The 15,839-nt window shown below is 39.0% G+C and overlaps 1 protein-coding gene across 2 annotated transcripts; it reads right to left on the bottom strand.

Moving 5' to 3' along the window:
* Positions 1-774: 774 nt before the first annotated feature.
* On the bottom strand, positions 775-8,258 carry casp3a (caspase 3, apoptosis-related cysteine peptidase a). 2 transcript variants are annotated; one of them, XR_013932379.1, is made up of 7 exons: positions 8,067-8,258; positions 6,830-6,972; positions 5,539-5,667; positions 4,804-4,979; positions 4,531-4,642; positions 1,052-2,580; positions 775-1,010 (listed from the first exon to the last, which is right to left on the bottom strand). XR_013932379.1 is itself a non-coding variant. In XM_080417871.1 (6 exons), the coding sequence occupies exons 1-6, from the start codon at positions 8,126-8,128 to the stop codon at positions 2,351-2,353; spliced, it is 852 nt and encodes a 283-aa protein (XP_080273997.1). In that variant the 5' UTR covers positions 8,129-8,258; the 3' UTR covers positions 775-2,350. The 2 variants fall into 2 exon arrangements, 1 of the variants encoding a protein (XP_080273997.1); XM_080417871.1 differs by having other exon boundaries at positions 775-2,580.
* Positions 8,259-15,839: the final 7,581 nt, after the last annotated feature.

Here is a 15,839-nt window from a genome sequence, read left to right as displayed (position 1 = left end):
GTTTTTGAAAATATCATATCTACAAGCTCACAACGCGCGTTGTGAGCTTGTAGATCGGCTATTTTCAGGTTTAAAGGTCTCATGTGGCCTATAGTCACTTCTTTTGGGCTTGTTTTCATAGACCTGGTTGCTTGTTCTCTCGCAAAACCTGGCAACACTAACAGCCGGGCCAACGTAGCTGACTGTCAGGAGAAGTATTTACCGGAGCCGATGACTTCATCCAGTGGTGGAAAGTAACTAAGTACATGTACTCAAGTACTGTACTTAAGTACAATTTTGAGGTATTTGTACTTTACTTGAGTATTTCCAATTTCCAATACTTTTACTTCTACTCCACTATCTCAGAGGCAATTGTACTTACTCCACCACAATCATTTGAACATACATTAACCACTTCACCCCTATATACATTTTGGTCATTTGAAAATAGCTGATCTACAAGCTCACAAAGTGTCAATGTGATGTGAGCTTGTAGATCTGCTATTTTCAAAAGATTTGTATACATTTGAAAACTGGGTAATGGGACCTTTTTTTTTTAAAGGTAGATTTATAGGAAAAGCATGAATAAATATATTTTATACATATAAAATATGTATACAAAATTAAATCTATTGTATATTGTGAATTATTGGATATTTCCATCTATGTAGTGAACTGTATGTGTATTGAATCTCACAATACTGAATGTATGTTATGTTATTCAATAGATCATAGGTTTTGGTCACTGTAGTGCAGGACACTTAAAAGTCAATCAAACAAACAAAAAAGCCTAAATGTACATCAAACCCTGCAGCTTAAATGCTGGTTTAATATAATGTACTTTTGTCATTGTCATTTCATGGCTATGCTGAACGGTTTTAAAATAAATGAAAAGTGGTCTCAATTCATTCTGAATTACCTCAGAAAAAAGCCCTCTGCCATACACTGTACACAGCTGATAAAGAGTGAGGCTACTACATTGAATAAAATGTATGACATGGCTACAAAAATGTGGAGACTCGGGCCTACATCTCCCAATCAAGACAGGTATACAGCAGTACAGGACAGCAACATTGACCATATTCACACGGCAGTCATTCTTCTCTTTTGTATCTTTGTAACAGAAAGGTAAGAGAATTAAGAGAAAAATGTCTGCCGAGTCACTTAACAACCAAACAGAGGTGGTGAAGCAGTTCAAGACACTACTCTCTCCAAAGAGACAGCGTGCAATATGATGCAACACAATTTCCTTAATGAATACACAACTTTGATGATCCTCATACACATCACAAAGTAAAATGGTCCACTCGACCATAGTGGCTCAAATCAGCATCCTATGGTCTGCACCCTCTTTGACTTAAAGACATTAAACTAGAGGCACAGGGGTGGGCACTGGGCAGGCACAGATTGATTAGACAGTGCCATGTGTAAAGGACTGCACCTGAACTGACCTTTTCAAAAAACAAACAAACAAACAAAAAAATAACTGAACATTAGTCCCACCAACTGGCCAATTGCCAGAATACATGATTGTTGGAGTAGTTACCAATTCTGAATTTGGTCAACTCCATTATCAGCTGAATTCAGGGAATATTTGAGGATCATCACCACACTGATGAACACCACATATAAAAGTACATACATAGCCTACTTTTTCAAGTAATTGTTGACATATACACAGCATACCAAGAGCAAAAGTGTAAAAAGAATGGGATCGTGCATTTTTACCAAGCTATGTAAAATATATCGATTGTGGGTTTTATTCTAACGCGCATGCTTTAGAACAGAATTTGTTTTGTAAAAGAGGTATTTTACCCTGAACAACTGCTGGAACTGGGCAGGCAAGTAGGCCATCATGATTTTATGACACGTTCTACACTACAGGATGAAATCAGACAATTGTGGGACAATTTTATCTTCTGCACTAGAATGTACCCAGCTCCCCTCTGTAGTACCACGAAATCCATGAAGTCATGGGATGATTTTGATCAGTTTCACTACTTGAGCTTGATTGTTAGAGTGCACTTGTTGCAACAACCATAGTTTAGACATCCCTGATGGTCTGAGTTCACCCCTTCCAATAACTATGTCTAGCCTTCTCCCAGTCATGTGGATTTACCTGAAAACCTGTGAAATATATAAAAAGATGTGCTTAGTGGTAATTCTCACTTGGAATCAGTTTTTACCACAACACACACCACAGTGAAAGTTTTAACTTAAGTCTCAAAAAGCGAGTCTCCATTAGAAATGTAAACTAAACTTATTCCCAAACAACAAATACCACAAAAACACCAACATATATCCTAAAGCCTGCAGACCCCTAAACCCTGAAGATGAGGGAGGCTTGTGTCTTCTTTCGGAGGAGGTGGCATCAAGGGGTGAAGTACATCTCTTTGGTCAACATCGACACGATGCACGGTATCTGCTTCTTGGCGTCGAATCCTGGTGAGTGGGAGGATGACTCGTACTCCACTGCCACCTTGTGGTTGACCCGTGTCATGATGTGCAGGAGCTCCAACTCACTGCCATATTTGCTGAGCATCTCGCAGAGCGACTCGATGAACCAAGACCCAGTCATCGTGTTCCTCCAGGAGTAGTAGCCTGTAGAGAGAGATATGGGACAGGACGACATTAATTGACTGAACCATTCTTTATTGGTCAAATAGAAAATTCCTGCCATGCAGACAGATGCCAGCATTGACTCTTTAAAAAGTGGCAATGCAAAGAATGATTGATTTCATGTTTTATGTATAAATAACATAAGACATTGAAAATGCTGAAAAAAAAATCCATTCATATCCATCCATTTACGCTCAGGTTTTCTTGTTTGAATGTGAACCCCAAAGAATCACATCAGGAGATCAGTGGTTCAGGGGTGTTGCTACCCATTTAGTACTAGGCTACTACTACTTTTCAGCCACAATGACAACAGTAATGAGAAAGAGTTCGGGAAGAGACACCAAGAGACAAAAGACATACAATGTTCACACATAATGGGAAAGCAAATGTGTTTTGCTTGTAAAATAATGTTTGCAAGTAAATAATGTCATCCCCCAAATTATTTTTGTATGTTCATAACACTTTTTTAAATAATTTATCCTGCCGTTATTGATACATTAAACTATTGACTTATTCTAGGTTAGGTTTTGTTTTTTATATTAAATTATTGACTTATTCATGCATTATTCTAACTAGCTTCCTATAATAAGATATAAAAGCAGTGGTGGTTTTCACTGTCTGGCAGTGGTAGATCTCTCCAGCCTTGGCAAACTACTAAGTAGAGAAGGTTGCCAAACCCCTGTAGGATATAAACACACATGGTCTTAAAATCCTCTCACAAAATGTAGGCTATAGCACTAAATTAGCATAGGCCTATTTACAGAGACGATTTCACCTTCAGTAGGCCTACAGCGGCTAAATGTAAGAAGTTCAATGACTAAGGTTATGTAATGTCAACTTCCACTTGCCAAAGATATTTGATCAGGTAAATTTGTGCTGTGGGGCCCCACCCTACTTTAGGCTGGCTGGCACCTTTGTGGCATTTGCAATTAAATTGAGTCTTTTGTCTATATGCAGTTGCCTGTATGGGTGGGGCAGGAAGAGTTGAGAGATAGGTGTAATTGCCCAGTGTGAAACAAAAGGATTAATAATGAAGACCAGTCTTTCGTGTGTTTATCTATGTTTATCAAACGGTTGGAAGTTGGCGGTGGGATTACAATATATTGAAACCATTGTGCCTTCGATGCTGAGAAGCTGAACCTTCTTTTAGGTACATTTAGCTTTGTGAAAGGAACAGCAAACAAATAAGTTACAATAACAGTGAAATAAGTTAGAATCCCTAGGCCTACACAGGTATTGCCACGACCACTGTCCATGGTGCTGAACCTGCCCGGTGCCACAACGCATTCTCAGCCCCTCCCCCCTCAACATTCTGCTGTGTGAGAATGCAGTGTAATCAACTCTCTGCCAATGATCCTGTGTGTTGTAGCACCATCCATGCCAGCTAAATAACTGTCTGGGCTCAACTTCAGATCACCAAGTCTTGAATTGAGTATTCACAAAGTAAAATAGTACTGTTAATTTAACCAGTTGAAACTCTTTAGAGTGTAAAAATGTCTAATGGTCCATTTGATTAAGTGAACACTGATGATTTTACTGGGCAGTACAAGTATCTCCATTTGCACTACATAATTATTTTATAGCGGTGGTGACATGGATACTGTCATCAGGTTACCGTATTAAGAACCATACACACAGGAGCGTTTTGTTTTCCAGTGCAATTAATTTGAACCGAAAAATAATTGTTTTTGAACTGGTGTTTGTGTCATGAGTACATTCACACACAAATATTATGCGGCAATAATGCATAATTATTTATTTATTATTAAACAAGGTCGATGTTTCACTGTGTATGAATGAGACATCAACTATACGAACAGTTTGATGCAAATGCTTGACAACGCATTATCTGATCGTTTATTCATCACGCTCCCATTGTGTAAAGACCTTTACCACTAATACCACCCAAGCCTAAAGACAACAAGTCCATACCTGGGACTGTGGAGTAGCCATAGAGGAAGTCTGCCTCCACTGGGATCTTCGTCGTGTCATCTGCTCCACTATCTGTCTCAATACCTGGGTCTAGCTCTGTGCCCCGGCAAGCCTACAAAACAACACACAAACACACAAAACATGAGGCAGGTATAGGACCAAAATTATCCCTTTGCATTGGTGGTATCACTACGATGAAGAGGATAATGATAATAATGACAATAATGAAACATTCTCTCAAATGCAAATTTGAAGAAAGGAGATTTGCATTACCTGGATGAAGAACATTTTGGGCTTCCCCACCAGCGATGGGCAGCGGTCTCCTCTGAACAGTGATGTGAGGCTCCTGAGTTCTACTGGGCCGTCTGTACCGTAGAACACACCTTCGTCTCCATGACTCAACATAACGCACACAAATGATGATGAACCACTGTGATCGGCCTTTGAAACTGACGAGGAGAGAACATTCGTTTTTTGTATTTCATTTTATTATTTTTTGACAGAGTTCTATGCAAAGTATAAATAGACGAGAAACAAAGTGCTTGCAGAATGGTTATCAATGCTATGAGGCACATGCTGCCATGTTGGCAAAGGGACAACAAAAAGGAGAGATTTCATTTTTTTCAGTGCTTCATTTATGATGGTACAGAGTTTAAATTACACTATAAAAAGGAATAGTGCTTTTTCTTTTTTTGTTAGCACTCCACCAACATGATAGTGAGTCACTTGCAACTACTCCAATACCCCTCTGCAAACATTATGTGACAAGTGACTATTGTAAGACTGCATTTAGACCAAATCTGCCATTGCTTCTCTGTAAAAAGGAAATAATCTCTTGTTTCAAATGCAAAGATCAGTCGTTACAGGCTATTGATCTTTGCCTTTGTACAGCAATGCAAAGACTGATGCGGTTCACAAATGTAACTTCAGAGCCAAGTTTAGAATGTGATGTCACAGTAGGCACTAGGCATCTACAAGACAAATAATAACCACTTTATTAGTACTTACTGGTAGTCAAAACGTGTTTGATTTGGTCAACAGACTGGTCAGTGTACACCTTCACACCATAACCCAGTTTCCCAAACACCTTCATGACGTTGGCTGCATCCATATCCGTCCCATTCCGTTGATTCATACCTTTTGACAATGACAAGGAGGAACACTGGTTTGTTTCTTGGGAGCGTGGAATCATTTCTCAGTTTATTGTTATGCGAGTGCCTTATGTGTACTAAGGATGTGAGGATGGTATTCATCCTTGGCCTTATGATGTGTGTTAACAATCTGAATATAATTATTATACTAAATTATTACTTCTGTTTTGACTGGATAGTCTGTAACATGGTATGTAATCATTACATTTAATATGTTGTATTTAAGGCCAATTTCTCAACAGAGAGCAGCCTAAAGGTCAGAGGGACATTCTTGTGGCCAGAAGGTTGCCAGTTCAATCCCCCAGACCAGTAGGAAAAATCTGGGCAGGGAAGTGAATGAGCAATATCCACTTTTGTTTACCGGCCTTTGAGCAAGCCACTTATCACCCAAGATGCTCAGTGGCCACCAATATAAGTCTGTGGTTGTACTGAGCAGCTCCCAGCTGTAAGAGTGTGTAGCACTAGGCTGGATAAAGGCTAAAAAGCAGAACACCACTAGACTTAGTTATTTCTCAAAATGTGTATTGCCAGATGTTCCGGTGGATTACCACATAAAGAACAAGTCAGACTCTTAACCAACCACTGTACTAGACCACATAACATTTACGGAATATGGTCTCAAACTCGGCATGCGTGTCTCATACAGTATAACCCTGAGTTGTGCAGAGCCAAATGGCAATTCGAACGGACGAACGGTGTCCGAGAACCAAAAAAAATCATGGATAACCTTCGGCCTCGGCCTGAGAAAGAGGCAAAAATTCTCGACGGGTTGAAACAAGCGTTTAACGGGAGCAGTACTGCGCATGCGGACGGGGGTTGACTGGCCACAGGCTGAAATTTCAAGTGATTTAAACGCCTGTTTCAACCCGTCAGTTAGATTTTCTTTTCCGCTAAAAGTTCAAACATCTGAGAGCAGGGTGGGTCGACCTTTTCTTTTTGGATACGATGTGCGGAAAAGGGTAAGGATCATGCATAGTGAAAAATATTCGCAGATGCGTGGAACCTCATCTCTGAGCTTTACAGCGGAGGGAGAGGTTCCGATTGGAGCTAGTTGAATCCAAACTTTTGGTCCCACTGCAGAAGCTGATCGTCGTAAAGACATCCACCGAGTTCAAATCAGCAAAGATTATCTAGCTAAAACAAGTTACCTGTGCTCCTATCAAAGTTCTTATTGTTGATGATGACACACTGGCCAATGCTGCGGTGTTGGAGGCTATATCTGAAGCTGTGAGACTTGGGCTTGGCATCCACTTCCATTGCCGCGGGGTTAGACGAAGCAGGCTCTGTTGATCTGAAGGAAAACACATCACAACCATGCCTTATTCAAGAGATCAACAGTGATTCTGCAGTGTCTCGTAAATCTTCACCATGATTACATGTAAAAGTAAATACAAACTAGAGAACATACTGTACAAAAATGGCTCTTTTTAATCAGAGTTCCACTGTCATTGTCCACAGTACGTATTCTGGGCCAAATGACAGACCAGATCAGACCAAGTCATGTCTAACACTAAAAGTGTTCATAGATTGTGGGTAACGTTAGAGGGATCAGAGAGTGTGAGAAGGTTTCAAGTTACAAGGGTTGGAACTCAAACCATAATGGGCGAGCTGCTATGGTAAAAGTACTCATCAGCAGAAGGTCCCATTTCACAAGTTTTCAAATGTATAAAAATCCTTTGAAAATGGCAGATCTACAAGCTCACGGCACGTTGTGAGCTTGTAGATCTGCTATTATCAAATAGGCAAAGTATATATATATATATATATATATATATATATATATATATATATATATATATATATATATATATAGGGCTGAAGTGGTTGACATGTTTTGTAGTAATCAAAATCTACAAAATAACTAGTAAATAAAGTTAAATAGTAAATAGTGGAGTACAAGTAAAATATTTGCCTCTGAGATGTAGTGGAGTGGAAGTAAAAGTATTGAAAATTGGAAATACTCAAGTAAAGAAAAACATAACTCAAAATTAACAGTACTTGTAGATATACTTTGTTACTTTACACCAGTGGCTGCTGCACTAATGTTTAAGTAGTGCAATGTGTCCGTGTTAAAATAAAAACAAAAACAAATCTTCATAAAAAATGTGTCTGGGGAGATGAATAATGTATTAATAAAGCTAACGTAGCATAGCAGCATGCAATATTTAGTGTACAATGTGGGTTTGGAATCGGGAAACGAATGCAAGAGAATAGACGGACCTTATCTTGGTCTCGCAGCAGGCGTTAGTTAGATAACACGTAGTTAACAGATCTACAAGCTCACAACACGTCGCGTCCTCAATGCTTTGTGAGCTTGTAGATCTGCTATTTTCGGCAAACGACTAAACAATCTAGCGGCATAACAACAACGAGAAATGAACTTACTCTTGTCCATCGCCTCGCCTCGCATCTGCTTGGTCTTCTCCAGTTCTGCAGCCGTTTGACATGATTATAATTAAGCTAAATTAAACTATTGCGTTAAATAAACCAGTTATTATTAGAGCTAAAGTACTGTGTGTGTTCCTCTTTGTTGTATGTTTTGTCGTGTAGTGTCGTCGCTTCTATCCGGACACATGATCCACACACACAGGAGTAAACACTTGATGACGTCACTGCCGTGGCAAAGGCAGGGTTACGACTTAAAGGGATAGTTCACCCAAAAAAATACATTTTTGAAATATTTACGGTACAAGAATGCCTTGTACAAAGGACATAAACACTGCCACTGCAGTCAGATAATGGGAAAACAGCCAGTTACAAAGTGCATGTAAGGCAGAACATTGTTACATACAATAATGTTGGCATACTTGTCAAACACAGCAGACCAGACAACAATCATGGGTAAAGGAAACAACGCCTCCTCCAAATTGAGTGGCATCCTATGATAGCTGATATTGAGCAGTACCTTGCTAACTGTTTGGCCCTCCTTTTGGAGAGGCCGGACATTTGAAGGCCCCTCATAACCAACTTGTGTACATGCCCTAGGCTACCAAAGATAAAAACCCAAAGTTTACATCTGTAGCCTAGCTGTACGTGAGATGGTCTGCTCTAGCAGATGATATTTTAGAACTTTGGTTAAGAAGGCTTCCTCTAAGCTGTAAAACCTATGGTTTTCATTAACAACAATGACATCAGGGGTGTTAGCTGAAATGTTAGAGAACACTGAATCATCATTACACAGGCTAAACATGCTGGGCTTCTCAGTAGAACGCTTAGGGACCAGTCGAAATTTACAGAAGAGGGTTCCTGGAGGAAAATAGGGGAGGGTCATGCCTTTCTAATTTTAGTCCAAGGGAGGGTCAGCTAATTTGACTTTGAATCCAAGGGAGGGTCATGCAATTTTGAATTGATAAAGTCTGTTTTTTATATACCTTTTTAGTACAGCAGAACAGTGGTCAATGACCCCTCTCTATTTCAAAGTAGCCCATACAAAGAATTCAAATGAAGTAACAACTTGGTCTATTTAGAATCATTGACGGTCGTTAACAAGCCATCAACGCACAGCAAGTGAACGACCCAGTCAAATCTATTCAGCATCTTAACGATGGTGGTTCAACAATTAAGCAAAACTTCAACAGGCATTAGGCATATTGGAAAGATGCATTATCCCAATTTCCAACACAGAGATATCCTCTTTCAAGTGTGTTTTTGTTGCTCATAGAATTACATACACCAGGTACTGTAGGTTACAATGACCAATTTATAACTGGATATTCATAATCATTTGAAGTAATTCTGTGCATGTGATTAATTTAGACCTACAGTATATGGACAGTTGTGTATCCACAAGTTTCCTAGGGCGTTGTGGACATCACTTCCTGTCGATTTGATCCAATGAAATCCAATGATATCCAATGAAATCGACAGGAAGTGATGCCCACAACGCCCTAGGAAACTTGTGGATAGATGCCAGCCTAGATCCATAAGTAAAACCAGAATCATCAGACCATAATTGCAGGGCTGCCAACATTGGACAGTCAGAATCCAGGAGCCACACGCCCATAACTTTTGAAGGAAACATCCAGAGACAAGATAAAATAAATCCCATACAATTTGGACCCAAGGAATAAAGATTCATATTAGGCTACAGGACAAAAACAGCATAAAAAAAACTGAGCTGAAAATGTTCATATCATATATTTCTGTTTTTACTAAATAGTCTTGACTCTATCTTAGGGCAAAAATAAATAAAAACTGAGCCAACAATGTTCATATTATTATTTGTCTTTTTACTAAATACTTGTTGATAGTTTTCTTGGCAACTATTTTCTCATAATCCTTGGAGTGTGTATTTAAAGATTGCGTGTGTGTGAGTGTGAGTGCACACGTGTGCGTCCCTGCATTCCTATGCTATGAAGGCTTACTTTGTGGCTCCTAGAATCTCAACCTCGAGAGAACTTTCAACTATCAGGCTGCTCTCCTGTTGAAACCATCTTCGAGGTTTGGTCCAGGAGGCAGACCCTGTTAGTTTAAGAGCAGGCTAGGCTTAAAACGTTCCTTCCATTTGGGGAACAACAGCACCATCATCATCCATAGTCTCTAATGTCGTCATAGCCAGTGCAGTGCACGTTTGATTACCTCATTAACAAATTACATGACCTGACTGGTGAAACATGTTCAACAACTCTTATGAACGTGTGGTGAAGTAAGTAAGTATGTACATTATATTTGTACAGTATATAACACTTCTCACAGAGAGAACTCACAAAGTGCTTGACATACAACAGAAATGAAAACACAGCATGAAACATTCAAATGATTAAAAACAACAAAAACACACAAACAAATCTAAGACATTCCACAAGGGGTTCTTAAAAATGTCCAGAGGCTGCAGCTCTCAAGACCTGTGGAAGGGCATTCCATACATTTGAGTTTTTGACCTTTTTCGTCCCGCGGGGGAACTCCTACTCCGCCTCCTCACCTCCTGCTTAAAAACAACAAAAAAACAAAAAATCAAAGACATTCCACAAATGCTTGTTTAAACAGTAATGTTTGTAAGTGGCTCTAAAAAATTCCACAGAGGCTGACCTTTTTTCGTTCCAGCTCTCAAGACCTGTGGAAGGACATTCCATACATTTTCTTTTCCTTTTTATTATCTTTCTTCATCTCGTGGGGGAATGCGGAGGGGGAGCAGTTAGGGGTGAAGTGTCTTGTTCAGGGACACTTCGAACCTCCCAGGGGGGCTCTCTAACCATTCAACTATGGCCGCCCAACCTGGTACGAGGAATGACCAATAGACTCTGGACAGTTGACCTTAGGGTCCTGCTGGGCAAATGATATTGTTGTAGCAGGTCATTGATTGATTGATTGGTTGGATATTTTATTAGGCAAAAATGTAAAACAGCACAGTTACATTTAAAATACTTTGTCTAAAAGGTCAGTTAAAAAAAGTCCTTGCGGTCTTGTTTCCAATGAGGTCCTTGGTATTCATAGTCATATATAGTGGCACCACAGTTCAAATATCAATAAAAAAATACAGAAAAAGATAGCACTATGTGCAAACAAAAAATAAAAGCACGGGAAAAAATTATAATAAAGCTATATGTACAAAAAAAGTGGGGGGTCGTCTGTCTAACGGGAAAATAGTATACCTCATTTTTTGGCCTCCTGAAAGGTGAATTTTCAGGGCTGTTTTGAATGAGCCCAGCGAACTGCACTTTTTGAGGGATGGGGTTACACTATTCCAAACCTGGGTGGCAGTGCTGTAGAAGGAGAATTTGCCCATGTTTGCTTTATGGGTGGGTGGTACCAGATTGTTGTTAACGCTCCCTCTAATTTTGTGACTGTGGGTGTCGCTAACTTTTTGGAGGTATTTACTCAGATATGCGGGAATAGGGGGCATATTGGGCAAATTTGCTTTACAATCCCATTTTTAGTTGTTTAATCCTGTCTTCTACCCTGAGCCAGCCTAGGCTGGCAAAATGGGTGGGAGAAAGGTGGGTCATGGGCCCCAGTCCGAGGAGTAGCCGAATCAGTTTGTTTTGGGAGGTTTGAAGCTGAAGCTTAGTCTTCAGTGACATCGAGATGTTGGAGTACCAAGAGGTGCACGCAAAGTCAAAGAGGGGCTGGATCAGGGCCCCTGAAAGGGTCCTGAGGGCATCCTTGCTGATAAAAGAGGAAACTCTGCCCATAAATCTGGTTATCTGGTTAACTCTTTTGATCACCTTTGTAGCCATGCTTTCACCTGTCAGGTATTTGTCAAGAATACAGCCCAAATGAAGGGTCCTGGACAATTAGACATCACTATATGCTTCAAAATGAGGCTCTACTGGCAGTGGTGGCCCAAAGTACTCAACCCCAGTACTTGAGTCAAAGTATAGATACTCCTGGTGAAACATTACTCAACCACAAATGAAAGTATTCAAAAGTACATTTTCTTTTTAATATCAAAGCATGCTGTATTTAAACGTTGAAACTTTATAAGAATTTCCTTCTTTTTCAGAAATGTAAATACAATATAAATAATAGTGAAGATAGCAGGTCTACAAGCTCACTGTGCTGCGTTGTGAGCTTGTAGATCTATTTTCATTTTTTGTAAATAGTGCTTAAGTGTCAAAATGTCCCCGAGCAAGACACTTAATCCCTAACTGCTCCCCCCTCCGAGCTCCTCTGTGGGCGACACTTATAGCTGAAAACGGAAGTTCCCCCACGGGACGAAAAACGGTAAAAAAACAAAAATGTATGGAATGCCCCTCCACAGGTCTTGAGAGCTGCGGCCTCTGTGGACATTTTTAAGAACCACTTGTGGAATGTCTTACATTTGTTGTGTGTGTTTTTGTTGTTTTTAATCATTTGAATGTTTCATGCTGTGTTTTTATTTCTGTTGTATAGCACTTGATATAGCACTGTGAGTTATCTCTGTGAGAAGTGTTATACAAATAAAATGTACATACTTACTTCACCACACTACATGTTAATAAGAGTTGTTGAACATGTTTCACCAGGCAGGTCATGTCATTTGTTAATGAGGTAATCAAACGTGCACTGCACTGGCTATGACGACATTAGAGACTATGGATGATGATGGTGCTGTTGTTCCCCAAATGGAAGGAAAGTTTTAAAGGGCAAGACCACTTTGGTAGAGGTTTGGGTTGTGTAGTTACCTTGCCATGATGTAACTCCAAAGGTGGACAAGAAATCAAACATAATTGCTCCTCCTCATTGACTTACATTCTACAATGAAACAGCGCTCAAAGTCACTCTTTTAGCACATAAACTAACACACAAAGCTGATTCAGACAATATAGAACATCACCAAAATCATTACTGTTTGTTTTTTTAATAAAAATGACAACTTCCTGCTCATTTTACTATTTGAAGATCCGAATCCAGATCCGCGGATCCAGTCTGTGTTTTCTTCCTCATAAAAATGTATTTAAAAAAAAAACAGTACTGTGTTTGGTGATGCTCTATATTGTCTGAATCAACTTTGTTTATGTTCGTTTACATGCTAAAAGGGTGACTTCGAGAGCTGTTTCACCGTATGATGTAAGTCAACGAGGAGCATATTAGAATGATCAATGACTGACGCACACAAGTATTTAGTAAAATGACAAATATATATGTAATCTGGACATTCTTGGCTCAGTTTCTTTCACTTTTTGCCCTAAAATAGTGAATCTTAATAATAATTGTGTTAATTTGTATGTTGTATACTTCCAAATATTTGCTATGTTTCCATTTTTGGGTTTAGGTAGTAGGATAAGTGTTAACATGGGGTTAAAAAAATGAACCAGTGGGACATTATTTCAGTCTGGTACATCATGGCAGAATCTTAAAAAACACACTTCAAGGATTAAGAAAATGCAGTTAGATAAGAGAAAGTATTTAGTAAAACGGAAATATATGTGATCATTTCGGCTCAGTTTTTTAGGTGCTGTTTTTGTCCTGTAGCCTAATAAGAGTCAAAATGTGCTTGAATCTTAATAATAACCATTCCAATTCCTTGGGTTTTATTTGTCTCTGGTTGTCCTTCAAAAGTTGTGGTCTTTTCTATTTCTTAAATTTTCTGGTTTTGGTTCAGGATATGTGTAATAAAGGGTTATTATTATTCATATTATATTATTATATTATTATAGTATTATTTCACCCTGATACCTGGCAGAATCTTAAAATACACACTTCAAGGATGAAGAAAAACCAAGTGACGGAAAAAATCCACCCTATGCGCGTGGACCCCACTTTCTAGACTATGTATGATGGCATGCACTGACCACACCCCCCAAGCGGGGGGTCTGGGGGTCCTGTTCTGGTTTTGGGAGAAATGTCAATCCAGGAGATTGTCAGGAGATCCTGCAGGATCCAGAAGTGTTGGCAGCCCTGCATAATTGATAGCCTAATTTGTTTTATGTAGGCAATAGTGTAGTCACTATAAAAGGGCAGAGTGACAAATGTTGTAAAACTACTGGTTACCAAATACTCAACTTCAGATCTTCAATCTGACCAGGATTCAATGGGTTTCCCACATGTAAGTTGAGAACACTATCCATTCTGCTACCACTACTACAGATACTACACTGTGCATTTAGCAAGATGTATACAGTAATGTTCTAATCAATGTGGAAAGCAAAACATCGGACATGATCAGTTTTAAATGGGGTGTCGAGATGTAATTTCACGATACGATACATGATGTTGGGCATATGATATCGATATGATACATTATTAATGCTCTTTTCTCATGTATTATCAACATTGGCCATCATCTAAAAATAACTTTATAAAGCACTTTAAAAAACAATTACAAAGTGCTTTGTACACACAAATAAATACATTTGTGCAAGCTTAAGGGAGAAGTGAAGTTCTCACTAACTATGAACCCATTGTTTCAGAGGACAGATATACACTAATATAACAAATATAATATAATATAACACTGCATAACTATAAATTCCACAAAACCTCATATTTTGCAACCAAGTGCAGCCTAGTTATTTCCAACAGCTCCAAAAAAATCTATAATACCAGATACAGTATAATACTGTGTAAACAATCTTAGATTAGATGTAGGCCTATTTGAGAGTGCAGAGGCATAATTGCTTTGAAGATTTTTTTTCTTCTTTTAATCAAAAAATATATTACGATACAGTATGACATCATGACAATACCTATCGTCACATTTTAATGTCACGATAGGCTATATCGTGGGAAATATATCGTGACACTCCTAGGCGGGGAGGGTTAATATATATTTTTAAATCACTTGGGGAGGGTTATTTGTTTTTCTTTTTTTAGTCAAGGGAGGGTCATGGCATTTAGATCAGGGCACATACATTTTCTCCAGGGGTACCTCCAGGGGTACCCTTCTTTAAAAATCGACCTGTCCCTTATACAGCATGATGGAGGACCTGAAAATAGAAGAGATATCTTTTGATATCAAATCCACTATTCTGTCATACTTATGTAGAGTCCCCTATAAACATGGTACCCATTTAAGATGTGGGACATGATTTCAGCTATTTGTTCATGACCATGATGTATGAGGAGCATGATTGCCTGGGAACCAGACGGAGAGGTTAAAGGGATATTTCACAAAAATGCATTGAATGCAACTGAATGACTGTTAAAGCAGTTTGTTTAAATTACTTTATAAAATGTTATATTTTCACAGGGATTATTTATTAGTGTAGATATACATTTAGGAGTGGATTCCAGATGCCTGGCTGTCAGACAGTCAGACAATGCTGCTCCGCAGGTCTAGAATCAGAAATCTAGAAGAAGAAGAAGAAGAAGAAGAAGAAGAAGAAGAAGAAGAAGAGAATCACATAAAGATTGAAAAAACAAAGTTCCAGAACAACTTATTAACACTTGATCTCATGATGCGTTGAATAGATTTACATATCTGGTCAGTGGTCAGCAGGAACATTTTGATGACTGTGTACACAGAAGTATAATTTATCTACTAGTGACTGATCAGGTGCTATGAAGGACAAAGAGTGATGGTAAAGTACTTTCCAGTCCATCCCAACACTACACCAGCTTTCACTATATTAGCTCACCTTCTCCCAGAGTAGAGATCTAGTTAGCAAAATCAGCTGGTGTAATGTCTGAAACCCCGAAAAGTGTATAACATAATAACAACACTAGACCACTGGTTCATAAAGTGTGTTTTTGTGTGTGGCTATCACACTAATCCCAGTGCTAATGACACACGAGCTC

Source organism: Gymnoscopelus braueri, assembly GCF_963280865.1.
Source record: "Gymnoscopelus braueri genome assembly, chromosome: 2".
NCBI lineage: Eukaryota > Metazoa > Chordata > Actinopteri > Myctophiformes > Myctophidae > Gymnoscopelus > Gymnoscopelus braueri.
This window is presented reverse-complemented; position numbering and strand designations above follow the sequence as displayed.

Excerpts from the sequence above, each read along its gene's own strand:
- casp3a (XM_080417871.1), bottom strand. The coding sequence starts at position 8,128 with ATGTCAAACGGCTGCAGAACTGGAGAAGACCAAGCAGATGCGAGGCGA. Across the intron at positions 6,973-8,066 it reads AGGCGAGGCGATGGACAAGA|ATCAACAGAGCCTGCTTCGT; the intron begins GTAAGTTCATTT and ends GTTTTCCTTCAG. Across the intron at positions 2,581-4,530 it reads TGGCTACTCCACAGTCCCAG|GCTACTACTCCTGGAGGAAC; the intron begins GTATGGACTTGT and ends CTCTCTCTACAG.